This window comes from Paralichthys olivaceus, chromosome 23 (assembly GCF_024713975.1).
Source record: "Paralichthys olivaceus isolate ysfri-2021 chromosome 23, ASM2471397v2, whole genome shotgun sequence".
In the NCBI taxonomy this organism is placed as follows: Eukaryota; Metazoa; Chordata; class Actinopteri; order Pleuronectiformes; family Paralichthyidae; genus Paralichthys; species Paralichthys olivaceus.
This window is the reverse complement of record NC_091115.1, coordinates 13,442,090-13,462,996: the sequence shown is the minus strand read 5'-3', so window position 1 is coordinate 13,462,996 and position 20,907 is coordinate 13,442,090. Positions and strand designations below refer to the sequence as shown.

The following is a 20,907-nucleotide window of genomic DNA, read 5'->3' as shown; positions in this document are numbered from 1 at the left end:
AAGTGGCAATCTGTTGCGGTTTGTGGCAACATGGCCGTTAGATTGGTAAAGATGGAGGGATGTCTGGGAAGAAGTTGTCGAAATCCCGGCTCCCTGAGCAACAAGTCATCCTCTGCTTTGTCTTTGTCTCCCCCGCACGTGCACGCTTTTGTGTCCTTGCGTTGTCATTGTGTTCTTTTCGTTGTGAGGCTGATTGTTGAGGGTGCGTCTCAATGTGGGCTTGTCCTTTGTAACGAGCTTTCAGACAGATTGAGTGACACTCGTACCAATTTGCACAGTTTGAGACAAAGCCTCGCTTTGCATATTCGGTGCCTTCTAGTAACTGAAAATGTTGCTCTTCGGAACCCAGAATTTGTGAGGCTGCACTGTAACCACACAGCCCCATTTGTGGGTTAGAGCTGAGGGCTTGTGATGGGAATCTGAAATCCCTACCCTGACTTGGTAAATGCACGTGGGGAAATAAAAGTTTAAGCTCTTCATTTTCTTAATGACAGACGTCAGTTTGTATCTGAACAAGGTATTGAACCCCCAGGTATAACGCTACAACTGTTCAGTCGCTGGTAATACAAGTCTGTGATGATACTGTGCTGCTTAGAAGTGCAAATGTATACGGAGATGCACATTCAGATGCTGTGAAGGTGTAAAAACTGAGAAACATGACGATGCATAAAATGGTTTCACGAGATATCTGTCTCTCCACCACAGAGGATTTTATATATGTTGTATATGTGAGAAGCATTTATTCTTCACTTGTGATGCTCTGTGTCGCTTTTTCAGTCGCTGTTGGTACATTGTGTGTGTGTGTGTGTGTGTGTGTGTGTGTGTGTGTGTGTGTGTGTGTGTGTGTGTGTGTGTGTGTGTGGACATTAAGTGTGGCTCTGCAACTTCAGTCAAGGAACAGGTCGTCAGATCCATAACTTCTTTCAATATGTCAATGATGTCATGTGTCATATATGTTTTATTGTTTTTTTCAGTTCAATGATTTTGTTGTCACTGCACAGTGCACAATGAAATCAAGTGTCTCAGTGGTACAGATAACAACATAAAGTCCTACATTGAAATAGTAACATATGCAAAAGTTTGAGTGTTATGATTTGAGATATAAAGAAAAACTGCTCCTTTCAGTTTTTAACTATTGAAACTGTCTATTCTATTCTATTTGTACTGAAGCATGACTGTGTAAGCATTTTACCGTAGTGGCCATGTATCGTACTGCTGGTATAACAACATTTAGTTCATGTGAAATCTTTATTTTTAAGGTAGCTTCTAATTACAGTCATCAAACGAATGTAGTAACTAAGTATTGTGATGGAAAATCCACATAAGAACTTTGCTGGAACTCTTTCCTATGTCTGATCAATGCTCGTGTATTGTGTTCAACAATAACTTCTCATATAGAAATACAGTTTGCATAAGATGAACTGTCTGTGCAGGCAGATGAATCGAAACTAGACAGATACCTTTTTTCTTTTTTACCTTTAACTAACAAATGCCCTGAGTGTTGCTGTGCACTTGATGCAGCCTCAAAGTTCATGATCCTCGTGTTGACTCAGATCTGTCCTTTTAGCAAACATCCTGTTTCTTGCAGAAGCAAAGGCAAACAGTTTCCTGTGTCGGCCAGACTACAGGTGGCTTCAGTGTTCATGCTGTTACTTATGTTTCCTGTTTATCACACTGTATAAAAGATTAAAGTGAAGTCAGAGTAAACAGTGGCTGAACCTCTGTAGCACCTCCAGCTCAGAGAAACCGAGTTTTAGTGAAACTCTCATCACAGGATGTCATCGCTTAATTTCCAAACTAAATGTCTTTCAGAGTCATGGACCAACGGTGCAGCCCGAGTTTCCACGGTGCTCAGCGAGTCCTCCTCCATCCACAGCGACGCCCTGTACCACGTGACCAGGGACATGTCTTACAGCATCCTAGGACCTCAGCCTGAAAAAGAAGAAGTGTGGGCTGAGGAATCACAAAGTCTGCTGACTAAAGGAGAAAACAATGAAATGGTGGGTGTATGTAACATTGTTCTCACTCAAAAATGAGCAACTTGTTAAACTGAGCTAATCATCTAATATTTCCTGTGTGTGATGTGTTTCACTGCATTGCATCACTTTGCAAGTTAGCATAAAGCAAAACTCATCTAAATAATTTCAGAGAATAAGATCCTTACTCTAGGAGTCTAAAAATAAAAGCTGGAACTCATTTACAGGGATGAATTGAATGGACTTCACACTGACATGAAGTGAAGTGTATCAGTTCAAGGTTGATGTTTGTAGAGAGAAATTACTTCAGTTGAGGATTAAGGATGATATTAGAAATAGGTCAATGGAAAAGCCTGGTGTTAGTGTGTGTACTGTATGTGGTGCATGTGTGTGTGGTCTTTTTTCTTCTAAACATACTGTCGTTATATATAAATACATATTGCTCCTACACAAATTATGTTTATCATTACTGACTTATAAATAAACCCCTTTTCCCACAACCCCTTACCCCTAGCCCATGAAGTCGAACCCACTTCACAGACCCTGTACAGATGGTATCTAATTCTATGCTACTGTAGTCGGTGGTGTCTGGTGATGTCTGTGTTGGATTTATTTAAAGGAAAGGCCAGAGACCCTGAATGTCTTCGAAGGTGATCTCTGTTTATTCTGACAAACGAAGTGAAAAACAAATCCTCCGGTCAATTTTTACATATGAGGACATCACTAAGTAGAGAAGTAGGGTTAGCATTTGATACCGTAAATATACTGTATGTGTAAACCCAATAAAAAAAAAACAATAACAGTGAAGCTAACATACAAAAGCTTGAATGAATGAAATTTAACATAACTCTCTCATTGACAACAGAAAGGGGGAGTAGAGGTGGGACACACCCCCTTATAGGGAGGATACAGGACTTTACCAAATGTTTCTCATTGACAACACAGGCTTCAAAGTTTTTAGACTTTATAACAATAAAATAAAATGAAGAATGCAGTTGTGACACATAATGCTGCTGTGTAATGGGCATTGTTACAATACCAGCCATCCATCCCTCTAAAGAACCCACATGTTAAACTATCGGTTGGATTTGTCTGTTTTGGCTTGAAGTGCTCAGAACTTCTGCTCACATCATGGTGAGTGGGCAATAACAACTACACGTTGCTTCTTTAAAAGGGTCAAACAAAGTTGTGAAACACTGCTGTGACAGACGGAGATATAATATGTGCTGGGACAAAAGCAAATGCTCCATGATAATTTATAGATGGTCACTGTGATTATGATGTAGCCACTGAGAAGGAAGAAACCCCCTTGTCTGTCTCCAAGCTACATCAGTGCGCTATTTAATCAAAGAGGCTGCTGCCTCTCTCTCCACACTGCAAAAAATATCCTGCTGTCTACACAGACATTATAAACTTCTTTCTTTAAGGTTTGTCCAATGTGCAAAACACACACATCTTGAAATAAAGATACAAGTGTTCTGTTAACTTCACAAACCCAACCTGTTCGCTCCATGGGTTAAACAAATCCAAAAACAATACACATATTTAGAGCAATAGAAACAAACATCCAAATACACATATTTACAGCAATGAAGATATGAGGAAATATGAAGAATATATAAGTGACATATTGAAAAATGAACTGTTAATACTAATAATAGTTATAATAAACAAGCTCTGCCTCCAGAGTAATAAAGCAGCCTGGCATTTCCTGTTTTAACTTACATCACAGGTCAAAGTGCAACACAGTAAAAATAGATTAGAATAAAATATATCTCTAGTGACTTATCGGTCTTCCCTTAAAACAAATTATAAGGCAAAATTATAAACTTGCAGGAGCCAGAACGATTGTGATAAATTTCAGTCAGCCGATTAATATGTATTCCAGCAACTAATGAATCTATTGGAGGTGAATGAAGATCTTCAACATATCTAACATCAACTTTTTAAATCAATCCCTTCACTGCAAATGTATTTTTCCCAATTTCAGCATTGATGTCTTATTTTGAACCCACAGTAGCACCCAATACTTTTTCAGTAGAAAGTAGAAACCTCCAGGTTTGAGTGGTTCCATATTTTATTGCAATTTATTTTAGTCAGGTGATTTAAAAAAACCTCACAAGTTGGCTGGAAGTGGACTCTCTTCAGTGAAAGTGTTTTTTGGAGTGTTGGCATTCAAACCTATGTGACATGACTGCAGACGGACATTTTTTACAGTGTGGCACGCTCCGTGCCAAACGCGCCGGCGGTGCGCAGGCAGCCTCCAGATCACACAGTGTGATAGATGGGTATCACCAGCGTGTGATCAGGCTGCTGGACTCTACACACACACACACACACACACACACACACACTCTCTCTCTCTCCCTCTCCTGTATAACATAATAATAACAATGCAGCGTGGCTCAGAGCAGCCGTCTCTCCTCCTGGACTCTGGACTAACCGGACTGACCTCAGGTGTCATGTGGGCACGATGTGGATGAAGGTGGTGATGGTGAACGCGTCGGTTTTTCTCTCAGAGGAAATCCAACTTTCACTCCTTCTTGTTCTTCTTCTACTTCTCTGTGTCTCTCCAGCACAACAGCATGCAGACGTCCACGAGTGAAGACAAGATCCCGGTGAGTACAGCAGCGTCCACCCGCTGCCACCCTGTTTCATTTTAGATCCTCACCTTCACCAGGGACCAATCTGTGTCAATGCCTATTCTACTACCTGATCTAATGAAGTCATTACCACTTTACATAGTGACATTACAAAGCCTTTTCACATCTAGTGTTGTGGTTTTCTTTTTAACAATAACAATTATAATATATATTTATTATTATTTTATATTATTTCCAATGGACACTGTAAGAACCACATAATCTGTTCAATGTTCAATGTTTGACCAGTGAAGCTAAACCTGATGAGAAGCCTATAAATAGTGTTTCTGCAGAAAATCCTTCATTGAAGTTCCAGGAGTTTGGAAGTGGCAACCACTGTCTGCTGTTGAATGTATGTGCAGTGAATCAGATGTTGAACAACCCGCCTATAAAACTTCCTAAGGATATTTCTCATCACTTGATCGTAGACTTTGAATGTTTCCAGGACTGCAACGGAGAATTTGGGTTTAAATGGAATGATTCAGAATAACAACTTCTCACACAAAATATTCCAAGCCCTTTTCCATTTTCTTTTTCTTTTTAACATCTTTTGTCTATAAATCAAGTCCACTACTGAAAACACTGACATGAGCGTCACAAGATTCATTTGTAACAGTTCTGCTTGTGACACTTTGCTTCAAATAGAAATAAATGGCGTTTAAGACATAAGAAACAGCATTATATGGATGTACAGTTCATTGTCTGCTCACACAAATGCTGATTACGAGCCAATAATTGGTGGAGCCATGCTGGGAATCACATGAAATCATCAAACTCTTGCTCTGTCTGAAATTTCTCCCGGTTGTACTCATTTACATAACAAACATGATGTTTACTCCATGTTTTATTTTTTTTATTTCTCATATCGAAGTCAAACGCTTAAATAAAAAAAGTTCATATAATGGACACTAGGGGGAGAGTTTGGACACCGTCTGGGTTCCACCCAGCAGTCATACAGGAGATGTCAGTCAAACACAGTCTGTAGAAGCGGCCTCATTAGTATAAAGTGAAACCACTTGTGTGGGAGGACTGTGGACATTTATGGGCTCTTTAATATTTTAGCTAATGTCGAACAAACAAAGCATGTGGCTAGATTTCATTGAAATCCAAGCTAATCCTCAAGATGGCCGACAGCCAAGACCAGTTGAGTCGCAGAGGTACGATGTTTCCGACTTGTTTACCAAGTCTGTGGTCACAAAGATTGCAGTGAATTCATAGTTGGGAGTTAAAGTCTGCTCGCTTAAAGGTATAGTTCTTCCAAAAATGAAAATTAACTCATTATCTACTCACTACTAAGTCGATGGAGAGGTGGGTGAAGTGTTTGAGTCCACAAAACACTTTTCCAAGTGTCCATAAGCCCAGACATCAAATTTGACTCAAAACGGTGTCATTTACACCATGTTTTTAGCAAAAATGTCGTCTGTTATCCACCTAGCCCGGAGACGGTTCACGTTCGTGCCCACACTGCAAAAGCACACTTACCCCTGAAACTCCAAAAGTGTTTTGTGCACTCAAACCCTTCACCCACCCCTCCATCAGTAGATAGGTGAGTAGATAATGTGTGCATTTTAATTTTTGGGTGAACTACCCCTTTAAGTTAGCGAGTAAGCTAGACGAAGGCCGAATTCAGAGAAAAAATGTGATCTGTCTGGCTACTGGAAAAAGAAGCATGAAGCAAATCTAGGTCAAAACCTACTTTACAGCTGGACTGTGTATTTTCAATGTTAAACACTGAGGATGTAGTTTAAAACTGTTGTGGAACGAGCAACATACCAACGAACATAATCCTGACGTAAACACATGGTTTTACATCGAGCCTTCCATCAAATTTATGTCAGAATTGTTTCATCGTTTATTGTTTCAACAAAACAACAACAACCTAAAAACGAAATGATTTTCATTAGGGAAGCTAGCTAGTTCGTTCCATCTTTTGGCATTTTTTGCCTATTTTGGTTGTTTGTGTTCTTTAATGAAGCATTATGTCCCCAACAACAACACAACTATTCACGTGATTAGGACTGAAGGGATGTTTATTTTATAGAATAGTTATAGTTATTCATTAATAGTTATTAATATATATATATATATGACCAGTAAGAAACCTGTTTTTCGGAAGTTTAAAAAACCTTCCCCTCATACCTATCCAGAGCCTATTGAGCTTTCCCTCTTGTGTCCTCCATGTTTAGTCTCTCTCTCTGTTCTCTCTTTGTCTAAATAAAGAATAAAACTGCCAGAGGTGAGCTAACTGCCCACTCTGCTGCTGGAGGTTCTCACTTCAGTGTTTTTGAGAACCTGCCAAAAGCCACTTATGTTTGCGTGTGCTGACACTGCACTAGATGTTTAAGTTCATTCAAACAGTTATTGCGTAAGTCCGCTGATGCTTGAGGATGTTCTGTGTGGTACACGATTTCGATTTGTTAAAGTGACTGTGATACCTGGATATGATCACAACTAATGAGAGTGTATTTCCTCAACGTCACAGGAGTTACTGCGACTATGTTTGTTGATAATTAGTATTTGACTTTGGCTTTTTCCTCTCACATCCCTGCAGGTTGTGGGTCCAACATCAAGCCCTCAGTGCAACAAAGAAGGCCTTTACTTCTCCGATGGCCGACGGAAAGTTGACTACGTCCTGGTCTTCCATCAGCGACGGCACAGCTCCATACGATCCCCCGCCGGCACATCAGTGTCACATGACAGATTATCTATTGTTTCCAATGGCAACTTTCGTCAGTCGGTGGGCTCGCACTCAGCTGCGGGACTAGGAGGGGAAGCACCGGGAGGAGGGAACGTTGACGAGATGGAGCTTGGATTTGCAGGAGGGAACGAGCCAACGGAGCCGGCCGACCACGAGATGCGCTTGATCAGACAAGAGTTTGAGGCCAACCTGCTGGAGGCCGGCCTGGAGATAGAGAGAGACAGAGAGGTGAGTGTGTGGTCACACTAACTGAGCACTCACAATGTGTTGCTGAAGTGGTCGACACTTGGTGCTACCACGACAAAAAACTGCGACTTCATGCAAACGTGCAGTGCTACCCGTCCACCACAGTTAGATGAACACAGGTTTCTGCTAACCAATACCAATATTTTGACATCTGATGTCGACTGTTTGCACCAATTTGATTGGCTGGTGCCTGCGCTGCCGCATGAACTCTTCTGCACACAGCACAAGCAGAGCTAAGCAATGGACCCACAATGCAATCCTGCAATGCATGAGGTCACCCCATTCCAAGTAAATGAGCAGTCTATATTCATTATAACATAATGTGTGTGAACCAATGCACCTGGCACATCAACAATTATTTCGATCATTAAAATAGTAAAAATGGATTTGGACTCAACCAATATGTGCTTCAGTCTATGTGCTTATATTGTTATTTATTGTAAAAGTTATATTGTAATAGAGCCTTTATGTTATAGATTTATGTTTTTTTTTAAGATAAATCTTGACACAGGATCTGATGTAACTCTGTCTTGAGCTATTTAAGGTGTGCGCCTACATTGGAACCTGACTCGGATGGTAGAGGGAAGTGGTGGGTGAAATTCAGTTTGTTTTTAAGGATATAAGTTGTTTAATACACCACAGAGGATTCCTTTATGTCAAAATCCATCTTTTACTTTCCTTTTCCAATTTATGTACAGCATTTTTTGTGCCTTCCTTAATCCCCTAGCTGCTGTTGACCAAATTACAGAAACATTATATAAAAAAGAAAGACCCAAAGTGTGTGTCAGCTTTAGAGCAGGTGCAATCACAGCCAAAGGTACGATAAGATGTCCACCTATGTCTTGTGTACCAGCAGTGCAGTGACGTTGCACTGTTAATATCAAAAGATTTAACAGGCAGACACATTCAGTTGAAACATATGAACAAACATTTTCTCTCAACCACGAATAAGAGAGATAAGATGATTTCTCAGTTGTCATCCACAATATGATCCAACTCCTGTTCCAATTTACTCCCAGTAGATCAGTAATATAGTGGAAATTTCCATTTTACAACCAAAATTCAGCCAACAACTGAAGTTAACACTGTGTAAATTATCGAGGTAGGAGTCTGCACTTTTTTTTAACCATGCAATGTGATGGGAGTTTATTCAAATGATCACAAAATCCATTTTTTGGATTTTAAGACAGACGGAGTCTGGGCAATGCAAGATTTTAGCAACTTACAGAAAGCCTATGGGAGTGATCACTCTCAATATAACTTATTTAGGGTCTGGTATTGACATGAATTTCACTGTTTTAACTTCACTTCAGAGGCTCCGCTTTAGATTCCTGACCCCATGGGCACCTGCGGCAAGGGGTGTTACCTTAACTTAATAAATTATATGCCACCATGTAAAGGCAACTAACACAAAAAAGCTAAATTATGAATAGCAAATTAAGCATATAATGTCAAGTATGGACAAACTGTGTGAGCAAAGAAAAACATTGGATAAGACCAGATAGAGTTTACCAAACAATCAAATCTTCTTCAACAAGTGACAACAGAAGAGTTCCCGTGGAGCAAAGAACGGCAGCGTTGTGTGTCAGAAACAGCTTGTATCTAAGGGCAACACACAATTTGCAAGCCAAAGAAACAGAGAAAAAAAAAGATGAGTCATTCAGCCTTGTTCCTTCATCCACAAATGCTGGAAGAAACACAAAGGAAACCTTCAACCAACAATTGTTACAACTACCATGGATGGATCTGTACTGATGCCACACTGTAAAGACTGGTGCTTGTTGTTCATCATCAGAATAGAGCCAAGTTTATAGTGTTCCTACAGCTGAGCAAAAAAAGGTGGTTACATGAACTGTAGGAAAGTGAAACACTTCTCTAACTCCATCTCCTACAAGCATCCTTTAATCCTTATAGTCAGTCCCAGCTTTGGGATGTAATTTATATTCTCACAGGATATAATTACTTCCTTTCACTTGTCTGCATGTGAGTTGCTCTGAATATAGGCAATCAAAGCACTAGTCTTCTGCTCTGATTGCTAATCGCCACAGTGGTCTCTCCTGAATCAGTGTTGTCCAGACTCGCAGGATACCATAATACCATATTGATATTACACTGACAACAAAATTAGTTTGATTTATTTTCAAATATAATTTTTTTTAGCGCATTTTATTCTAAAAAATTAGCGAATACAAATAGCTGAATTTGACAGCACGCTACATCTTCAAACCAATCCATGTCAAATAAAAGCCCACGTGGATGATGACGACAGGATGTACGTAACACAGTAGTTTTTAGTCTCTTCCCTGAATTATGTGAAACCAATACCAACCAAATGTAAACAATGTAACAAAGACATGAAGCTCAGTTTGGATCTTGGTCAAGACTTTCAAACCCTATTTCCTTGTGAAGCTTCTGTTTTCTTGTGTTTAACACTGGGTTTATTTTGGATTCACCATCCAACACAAGCTGCTGTGCTGGCTTCTGTATCGATTCACTAATTTAGCCTTACATGGGTAATTTTGTTTTGACATGTACAAATCGCTTTCGCTGTGATTGTGTGTTACGTAGCAACCAGTGTGAGAGTGTGTGGTGCTGTGTCGCTTTGGTTCGATTGTGTGTGTGTGTGTGTGTGTGTGTGTGTGTGTGTGTGTGTGTGTGTGTGTGTGTGTGGGCTTGGCAGTTTCCACAGACTGTGTTCTCCGCAGGCTCACTTCCATTGAGTTGCACAAACGTAGTTATTGTTAAAGTTCCACTTGTTACCAAATGAACTGGTGCATTTTGGCTCCAAAAACAAGAAGAATAATTTGGCAGATTTAAGTGTCGCTCACTTCAGCTGTTGGGTTTAGTGATGAGGGAAGAAATGTCTGCAGCTCAAATAAAGGATGATTGTGTTTTACCGATGGGCAGAATTGGGCTCTGGCATAAATGTGGCTGTGTGTGTGTCTCTATAGTGATGAGGGCACATTTTGGTTCAATACCATAATTGTGAGGACATTTTGGCCGGTCTTCACAAACTCAAAGAGCCGTTTGAGGTTCCTGACCTGGTTTTAGGGTAAGGGTTAGTCATTTAGTTAAGGTAAGGTAAAGGGCAAGGGAATTATGACAAGTGTCCTCACAACTAGAGACTAGTGTGTGTGCATGTGTGCGTGTGTGTGTGTGTGTGCGTGCGTGCTGGCTATCAGCCAGTTGGCAGTGTGTGTCCCGCAGGCTAGCATTAATCAGATTGTTGACAGTGTGGCCATAGAGCCTAAACCAGGATGAGATTAGCTGACTGACTGATAGCTCCTTATCTCATCTCATGGATTGAGAGGTAGATTGAATTTTCGAACTGTATGAAGAGGAAGCGTTGCATTACCAAATCCTTTCTTTCTATATATGTAAGAGGTTGACAAACCCATCGCTGTGGAACTAGATGTGGTTGTAGAAGCTCCTGGTGAGGTGGAGGAACATTGTCTCTATGTTTGCCTCTCATACAGACACACTCTAATTTAAAGTAAATGAATTTATGTGACAGGGACAGTTCACCTGGTTCGAGTTGTTATTCCCATCCACTGCAGCCCTAATGATCACACACAGACACTCACAGACACACACACGTTTGTGGACAAGAAGAGTTTTTCTTACAAAATAACTTTAATAATAGTAATAATATAATAGTAATAATAATAACTATAATAATAATAATCACTACAGCACATTTCTAAACACAGTTACATAGTGCTTCACATTGTTGAAACAGGATTAGAATATTATGACTGAGGGAAATAGGATAAAATAAATCAAAAAGATATGATATTTAAAAGAAAACATACATTGAGAAGTGTTCAAGTGCTATTCGATTCGTTTTTACTACATAATGACTATGGACAATCATTTCTTTAAATTCAATCACACTAAACACATTGAATATGTTTATAATGCTGAAGTGTAGCTGAAAAACAAACCAACAACAATGTTTTTCTTTCTTAATGAATGGGGACAGGGTATTGAACTATTTGCCCCTGCTCATGTCCAACCTGTTTGACTTCAGATTAATTGGATGCTGCGAGAAAAAAAAGAGAAAGAAGCCTGGCTTGAATGTCAAACTTGTTGACTGTGCCTGAGGATTATTGAGCTGACCTTCGATCTCTTAGGGACGTCCTCTTACAGAACACTTTTAATTAAATCACAGGGAGATGTTAATTCAAGAAGTGGAGCTGGGACTTGAGAGGAGTTCAGTCTGTGGGGGTTTGAGAAACAGAGCGAGCAGGATTAAGTGTTTGGGTAACACTTACCTTTGCTCGACACTGAGTCCTTCTATGTCCACACAAATTGCTTGTGTGTCCCACTGCTCATGCATATTGGATTTTGTCCTGCTGGCCCTGCCTGTCACATCCTGCTTGTCCCATAGACTTTACACTATGATGAATCTCAACATAATAGGTGAAGCTCCTGACCAATATAAAACCTCCATGAAATAAAAAGTCACAACAAAAAGCTTAAACAGCTGATTTAGAGATTTCTTTTTATTATAGTGGTCTTTGAAAAAATGGCTTTTTGTTGCAAGTGGTCAGTGAGGTCAATTAAGAGCAAAGCTGAGTGACAGCGCCAAATCCAGTTCTCTTAATTCGTCCATTAGTAGAGGTGGCTGGAGTCCCAAAATGTAAAGAGACTCGAATTTATAACTGGGCAGCAAAGCATCGTACTGAAATATAATATTTTCCCAATGTCTTCTTATAATCTTAATATTCTATGTTAAAATAGTTTTATTGACTTTTTGTGTTGCATAGATGGACTGCATTTATATATAGCATTTTTCAACCACTCAAAGTTACACAGAAGTTGCATTCACCCATTCATACAGGGCTTCTATACCACCAAAATTCTTCACTTCTTGATTTACTAAATTTGCACCAGGATAGCAGCAGATTTTGCCGTTTATATGCAGTCGGCTGCTTGTGCCGACTATAGGAGCAATACTAACTGTCAGTACAGTGTATCCACACTGATCCATGCATCTGACCACCTGCAGGTCTGTAGGAGACCCTCTAATGTCAGCCCCTTTCAGTAACTTCCACTAATAGAAACTAACAGCCTTTTCATGCTGCTCTTCTAATTGTCTTAAAGGGATAGTTCACCGAAAAATGAAAACTCCCGCATTATCTGCTCACCACTAGGCTGATGGAGGGTGGGTGAAGTGTTTGAGTCCACAAAACACTTCAGGAGTTTCAGACATAAACAGTATTGCAGCCGAATTCAAAAGAATTGAAGTAACTGGCCATCACTTCTTTAAACATAAGAAAATAAAAATGCTTCCATACTGCTCCTTATTTATGTTTGAAGAGATGTTCTCCATTTACTTCCTACTACTACTTGGCTACAATGCTTTTTACCTCTGAGACTCCAGAAGTGTTTCATGGACTTAAACACTTCACCCACCCCTCCATCGGCATAGTGGTGAATAGATAATGAGTGAATTTTCATATTTTTATGAACTATCCCTTTAATACTGATCCATTTAGTCTCCCTCTCACTCTGTCACTGTCCCTCTCTCTCCTTACTCTCCACCACTACACTCTCTACCTGGACATTCGATCATCCAGCCTATCACTCTCTCATACTCAGTACCCGTACTACCCACCTAAAGATGCCCCCGGCTGCGTCCTAGTTACCCTCCCACCCCCCGCTCCGATAGAGATAAAGAGATAATTGGAAATCCCACCACTAATTAACCTTCCCCAGGCTGAAAGGTATTTATATCCTCTGCTTTTTGATGGAGCACTAAGGGGAAGGGAGGGCGAGGAGGAGGAAGGAAAGGAAGGAGGAGGAAGGAGAAGGGTGCGACAGAGCTGGTGGGTAAAACATGATGATGGTGGCAGCAGGTGGAGATGAGAAGGGATGCCTCGGTCTGATTGTCAGGCTACAATCCCAATACATTAGTGGGTTTATTCATTTGACAGGTGACATTCAAGTTAAAACAAATCAAACAAGCCCACAAGTTTGTCCCATGATCTCATAAAAATTGCATCATATTGAAGAGGGGGGTTAGAGTTCAGGTGGCCCCACAGTGTCCCTGCTGCAGGACAAAGGGCAGTGTGGATGTGCGAGTGGTGGAAGATAATGAAATATAAGAGGAGTCAGAGTGACAGTTAGTGAGTCAGCCAGTCAGTCAATCAGTCAGTGAAACAGTGACTAGCGGGTGGCAGAAGGTACAGTAATATATGTGAGGAAGGGGGGAGTGAAAGATCTCAGGAGAGTAGGAGTCGAGAGAGGAGAAAGAGAATCGTTTCAGGTTTCCCTGGTTTGCCTGTGCCGCCTTTATCATTCCACCCCCCTCCCCTCTTTTACAGAAGCTGGTGGGGGTTTGAGGAGGGTAAGGTTACCTGGCTGTTGCCTCCCGCTGCCTCTTCTCTCTTTCATTTCTGCTCACACTCACAGTGCAGGCCTGCCCTGTAATGGCTGCAGCTCCTGCGTAGAATTTTACTGCTGCACAATTTCTGTTGAGTAATTTATCCACATTCAGTCGCAGAGGGACACACAAGGGTTTGTCAGTGCACTAAAATCCAGAATTCAATCACATTCCTCTCACTGATAAGCGAAACCGTCAATTATCAAATGCATCTTAACATTAAAGAGTAATTAGTGTGTGGGCGCTGGACCTTGATTAATTAGCAGAGCGAGCTGGATGACTCAGTATTTGATGTTACATATAATAAATACATTTCAACAAAAGTAAGGAGCCAAACGTGTGGGGAACAGGCTGCAGCAACAAAAGCAGTGAAGAAAACAGCCTGGGGCTTCGCCGTCGGACCTGAGGCTGCATCCATCTTTAATAAAGACCAGAGTGATGCTGCTGGCGAGTCTGATTAGCCAGTCTGATTCACCGGGTCAGGACAGTGGCAGGGAGTGGCTGTGCCTGGCTCGGAATGAAAGCATGACTCGCAGAGCTGAGTAATCTGAAATGTGGAGTTGCAGCTCCCAGAGGCCGACACTGAGATGTGGAGGTAAAAGCAGCAGAGAAGCAGTTGACTGCAGTGACGTGCAGCTCACACCCAGGTCTCTCCTGCTACAACACAGTGTGTCAGTTATATTGGATTGCAAAGCATCACCAACAGATGGTCTAGTGCACGGTTTTATACAGCAGGTAGTTTCAGCCAAGCAATCTGCTAAGATAATTCCCAAAACATTAAAGTTTAGTGTGCACAAATCACTTTTAGTGGGAAACTTATAATGAGAAGGAAGGAATGTAACTGAGTGTCTTGTGTCTTATTGTGAGTCAAGAAATAAGGAAGGTCATATGACAGGGTAGACCTGCTTTGTTCTGTTTCCGGTCCTTAACATGAGGTTTTGTTTCTTTTTCATTTTAAGGCCCACGGCCCCAGCTTCACTCGTCTCCATGCACCCTGGCCAGTGCTCTGTCGAGAGGCAGAGTTTCTCAAGATTAAGGTCCCTACTAAAACGGTAAAATCAATACCCATCTGTATTAGTTTAAGTTATGTTAGTGGTGAGTCTGACATGTACACCAACAAAGCCAGGTATAGCAAGAGCGGAGGCTTACATTTCCTACGTCCGCTGGAAGCAGCTAACCAATCACAACAGCTTTATCAGGTGGGGAGGAACAGATGAGGAAAGTGTTGTCTTTTCTGAACATTACAAACAAGTAATAACAATAATTAAAATTATAATATAGTATAATATGTCTCCTTTAAGTAGAAGAGTGGGACTTCTTCATAGAGCTGCTAATTTCAATCAGACTTCCAGAACAAAGAAATTAAAACAAAGAGACAGGTAGACCAAGACTGCAAAGGATCAGGTGATGTGTATTATGAGTGGCTCACTTCATAGTAACACTGAATTTGAATTTCTCGTATCTTAAAAATCTACAATTGTGGCGAAGAGTAAGGTCCTTTGGACCCACAATAAGTGCTAATCACCTGTGTAATAAGTTGACCTATTATGATGTAATTGACTTGTTCGCTGTGTGCCTCTCCAGAGTTACGAACTTAAAGAGGAAAGTGGTTTTGGGTCCAGTATGAGCAACGTGTGGAGGAAACTGAATCAACCTTTTCAGCCCAAAGTCCCACAGCAAGACCACGGACGCACCAAATTCCTCTCACACTGCTTCTCCAGGGACAAACTCAACATGTGAGACACACACACACACACACACACACACACACACACACACACACACACACACATGCATGCATGCACACTAATAGACAAGCACAATTAAGTGGCTAATGTTAGATTAAAATAGATATGTTTAACTGTTGTTACTAAGTCATTGTGCTGACTTCATGATAAATTGAACTTGTGCTCCTGATACACCTTACTAAGCATTTATTATATTGTTGTTTGTTGTTTCTGTAGTGTGTCATCAATTCAAAATACACTATGAAGTGCTTATTAAAGAAGTGCTTCTGGGTGACATGCACAGACCACACTCAGTATGGCAGCGCTCTCCTTATTTCATCATTTTGCAAGAGATCATGTTCAATGCGGGGGATAATGCTTTCCAGAAGCAAGTAGCAAGAATCCTATCTGATATATACCATGCCTTCCAAATATTATTTTATTGAATGATGACTCTGCTCTTATCAAGCCATCAAAACAACAACAACCTTGCTTTGTGGAATATCAGCAGGGAAACGAATGGTAGTGATGAGATGGGAATGTCTGCATGGTCACTGGCTTTCAGCATTTCACAATGGTTTTTCTTTAGAATTATCAACAGGAAGAATATACAGAGCATGAAGGCTGAGGCAACAGATGCTACCTCTCCATTTGGACAAAGTGAAATCACAACTATAATTTACAGTTACAGCATATCTGAACATCATGTGTATGAGATATATACCAATGAGAATGTGTACATGTGTATCTACCCCCCCTTCTTTAAATTCAATTCTATTGTTATGTGTATTTATTTAGTTTACAAGTTATCTGTAGTTCCTGTTGGGATTTGAATTTGGGGGTAAAGAGGGCCCAAAGTAAAATGTACAAGCACTTTAAATAAATGTTCGGATAATAATGTATAGGGTGCTTTTAGAGCCTCAAATCCCAGTGTAGTGTTTGCACTGAACAGCTGTTGGTTGTATTTCTTTCAGGTACAACATCACATCTAAAGACACATTCTTTGACAATGCAACGAGGGGCCGAGTTGTAAGTGGGCATTTATATTTTCATCTGTTTCTCCAATGCGATATTATGGTTCAGAATTGGTTTATATCTTAACATTGTCACATCATTCTCAGGTGTACGAGATCCTGAGACGAACAGTGTGTGTACGAACCTGTCAAACCATAGGTGAGGACAACTAACAGTCCATAGACATTGTGTGTGTGTGGGAGGACTTTACTGATAAATCATTTTCCAGCCTTTTATTCTTCACATTTATCTGAACACTTTGAGCTCGTCCATAACTACATGAGTGACATCCGTTGGACTGCGTGCCACAGGCATAAATATTTGAGAGAGGTCAATGACTTTTCCATTATGTTTTTAAATATGGTGATAATCAATGGCTTTAGTCATGACTTTAGACAGTGACCAATCCCTCTCTGAACCCTCCCATCCCCTTGAAGTGTGGCTGACTGTAACTGCTGTGTAAAAATAGCAGGGGTCAAAGAAGAATCGACTGAAGAAGTCTTGAATAGCAGCATTAAAATGCTTGTTGGCAGTCGGCTGCTTTGGCCTAATAAAAGGCTTCATGAGCTTCTGTATTGGATGTGTCGGAGAATTAGAAATCCAGTAAGTGTTGAGAGGATCATGAACCTTGATTGCTTTGGGTGTTTCCAAAACATGTTAAAAAGTAAAATCCCAGCAACCCAGTGGGTAATATAATTAACATGTGGTTATTCCCTGCTGTGACATTGTAAAAATCGTATTTATTGCCCTTTAAGGATGAGATGAGAAAGTAAAAGTGAATGTAGTGTTGAGCTTGAGTCACATCCTTTCTGAAAGTGCTGTCCAAAGTACATCAGTTGCTGTTGAAAATGTCACTCAAATACAACTAGAATTTCATTCAGTAGAGTTCATACCTCCACCAAGGCCCAACAGTCCTTTTATGAAACTTTTAAATTTACTAGATCTAGATTTTTATTTGGATCTGCACTAAATTGCTCACACTTATAAATATGAGTCCCACAAACATGCCAGATTTTTGTTCATCTAGATCCATGAATTCATCTGAGAAATGTAGAAAAATTGCCCATAATTGGAAAACTAATTATGCATACACCCCCAGATCTGTGTCTGCACCAAAATGTAGCCATTTATTTGATACCTAGGGCACATCCACACAAAGCCAGTTTAACCTGGGCCACACAAAGCAAATTGTTTCAAACTTGAGCCTTTGAAAAATATGCCCCGCAAAATTTCAGCGGATCGGTTGGGTAGTTTTTGTGCAATCCTTCTAACTTGAATAAAAAACCAAACAAGCACAAACAAAATCCCAACTCCCTTGGCTTAAGTCATTTGATTTATTTTGGGTAGGCTACTGCAGGTGAGCCAGGAGAAGATATTGACACCTGCTGGGAGTTCAGGGGTGAGGTGAAATGTAGTAAAGTGGAGTTCAGCTGGTGACCCAAACAAGGAGCGCAGTGATTAGATAATTGGATGAGGCGAGCACCCTTTTAACTCCAATTTGTTAAGTGACCTTGTTTCCATTTGGCGGTTCCTAGAAATTCTCACAGAAACCAATTAAAAGTCCACCATGACCTCAGTTGTGGTGTCAGTTGTGGTGTCAGTTGTGGTGACGTAGACATGCTACTGTGTCTGTGACAGACTAATGAAGTTCCTTTTTTTGTAAATGAACTGCAAGTCATCCAGCCGACTGTGCATGAAAAATAGGAGCTTTCTCTTACAGCGTTTATTTATCTGTACATTTCTTGACGCACCACAGCTGCTTCTGCTTTTATGATGCCCACCGGCCGCATATAGAGACGAGCTGACACCCAGTTCATTTCTAGAATCCACCATATGTCTAGTTGGCTCACCAATCATAGCAGAAGGTCTCAGCCAGCGGGTGCTGATGGAGCTGCAGGGGAGGCAGGCGACACAAGATAGAGTTGCATCTCTTTAACCTCTTTTTTCTTCTCCCTCTTTACATTTGGTGTCTCTCTATCTAACAAACACACACACGCATGTCTCTCTAAAGTTGTGTAGACACTCATTGGCATAATGCATTCCCTCGCCCCTTACCCTAACCTTAACCATCACAGCTCAATGCCTAACCCTAATTACCCTATCCCTAACCCAACCCTAATTCTAACTCTAACCCTAAAATCAAGTTAACCTTCAAACAGCCCAATGACACAGAGTCTGGATTCCTTGTGTCTCTGTTACTCGCCTCCATCTCCCGTACAAGTGGGTCACACTTCCTGGGTCAGGCTGAGACTGAAGCTGGGGCCTCTGAGAGTTGTGGTTGTTTCTAACCGGTCGAGGGAGCGTCCGTGCACTTGTATGTGCATGTGTGAGTCTGAGGTTGATGTTCATTAATAGCACATGAAATCACTGCACAGTTCCCAGTCCCGCTAATAATTAATTGATTCATTACTTTGATGAAAGATCGAGTTGTGTGTGCCAAGTCATCTGATGTGTCGATGTCTGCGCTGCCCTTCACAGGTCAGGACATCAGTTCCCTCATGATATTTTCCAAAGACTAAAAGTGGCACCTGAACTAGTCCCAGTCTTCCTGACACTGAAATGTAACCTCCATCGACCTGTATAAATAGAAAAATTAATAAATAAAGACATCATCATCAGGAAGATTCACATTCAAATCCACTGAGTGGAAATGTCTTTAAAAGAATACAGGTGTAATGAAAACTATCAGAGGGCCGATGCATTAACCTGCTTTTCATATCGTAACATTATCATTTGATTATGATATAATTTATAACAAATTGTTATGAATGATTGGTTAATCTCTGTTAATTGTAGATAATGTCTCTAATCTTATTGGTTAAGGTTAATGCATAACTACATGACTTCATATTGAGTTCATGATCATTCATTTTTTGTTGATCTATAAAGGTTTTAGGTCATAACTCTACGTGAAACACTCACTAATGCATTTGTTTTCATCATTTCCTGATTTCATTGTGACTTTATTATGATGTCACTCATCATATGATGAATATATGATCATATTATCTGAAGTTATCTTCTGTTTCTGCACCATGGTTTTTGTTGACCTTGACCATCAGCTCCATTAGTTGATCATCTGGTAATAATCCCCCTAGGTATTCTCTCTCTCTCTGTCTCTCTCTCACACACACACACAGGCAAAAACAATATCCTGCTTCCAGCACAGGGTAAATATCTTCATATCTTCCTCCCAGAGGAAACGGTTCATGATCCACATATTGGGTACATGAGAGATTTGTTGATTACTTGGATGACGGAGCAGGAGGAGAAAAACACCTGAGGGAAGTTCTAATGCTCTCTGGGTGTTTTCTTTCAACCATGCTCTCTTTTTTTCCAGGCATCAGCACATTGATAGCTAAAGGCGTGTATGATGCTGCCTTCCCTCTTCACGACGTAAGTGTGAGCTTTGAAATTCCCACAAGATGACACTTCGTTTTAGTTTCTGTCACTACAAGACTCCTTTTCTCTGAATAGTCCCAACTTCATGGGGAATATTATATCGATTTTCAGTTCCCTCTTTTAAATATGGTTTTGAGTTTTTGCTGTTTCCTCTGAAATAAACTGAAACCGATGAATTGGAAAAATATATATTTTTAAATCACCAGTTTATCTTCAGGACATTTTTTGTACATTTGAGTTTTCACACATCTTCTGTAACTGTTTGTGCTGCATGCCTGTTGAAGGATTTGTATTCTAATGAAAGTTTGTGTTTCCTCAGGGTGACTACACAGTCGTCGAACAGGATGAGGAGAGGAATGACAGACAGGTACATCGCCTCCTCTGTCTTTACTGTTCCTTCTTCCCCCTTCTCCCTCCTCACCATTCATCTTTAAAAGAAAACCTACATACCAATTGGAACTATTGAGTAACACATTAGCCTGGTGTAGTGCTTCAGAAGGTGTTCTGATAATGTGAAACAGTGCTAGAGCCACTCTTGGTGTTGTAAGAGAAACATTTTAAATATCTAACAGCTAAAAAAAAGGGAAACTCTACTTTCCTTTTTTCTTTCTCAGACTGTTCCTCCTTCCCATCTGCCTAACCAAGTCACAGATTGAGGTTTAAGTTGAATAAACATCACTCTGAGGCAGACCTGCTGCTCTGAGGAAGGAAAAATACAAAGTCATTGCCTGTGTGGCTCTGATTTTGAGAAAAACAAAGATAAACAAAGACATCTGCTCGAAATATGAATTAAAATTTGAAACAGCAACTTCTT

General features: G+C 40.5%; 1 protein-coding gene across 2 annotated transcripts in view; it reads left to right on the top strand.

The window, feature by feature from the left end:
* ano2b (anoctamin 2b) overlaps positions 1 to 20,907 on the top strand; it is a 59,969-nt gene that overhangs the window by 2,339 nt on the left and 36,723 nt on the right. For both annotated transcript variants that reach the window (XM_069520111.1, XM_069520112.1), the window contains exons 2-10: positions 1,813 to 2,000; positions 4,553 to 4,594; positions 7,170 to 7,544; positions 14,910 to 15,002; positions 15,535 to 15,686; positions 16,652 to 16,706; positions 16,799 to 16,850; positions 20,032 to 20,087; positions 20,413 to 20,460. In XM_069520111.1, coding sequence (XP_069376212.1) covers positions 1,813 to 2,000; positions 4,553 to 4,594; positions 7,170 to 7,544; positions 14,910 to 15,002; positions 15,535 to 15,686; positions 16,652 to 16,706; positions 16,799 to 16,850; positions 20,032 to 20,087; positions 20,413 to 20,460 — 1,061 coding nt within the window. The remainder of the gene's footprint in view (positions 1 to 1,812; positions 2,001 to 4,552; positions 4,595 to 7,169; positions 7,545 to 14,909; positions 15,003 to 15,534; positions 15,687 to 16,651; positions 16,707 to 16,798; positions 16,851 to 20,031; positions 20,088 to 20,412; positions 20,461 to 20,907) is intronic.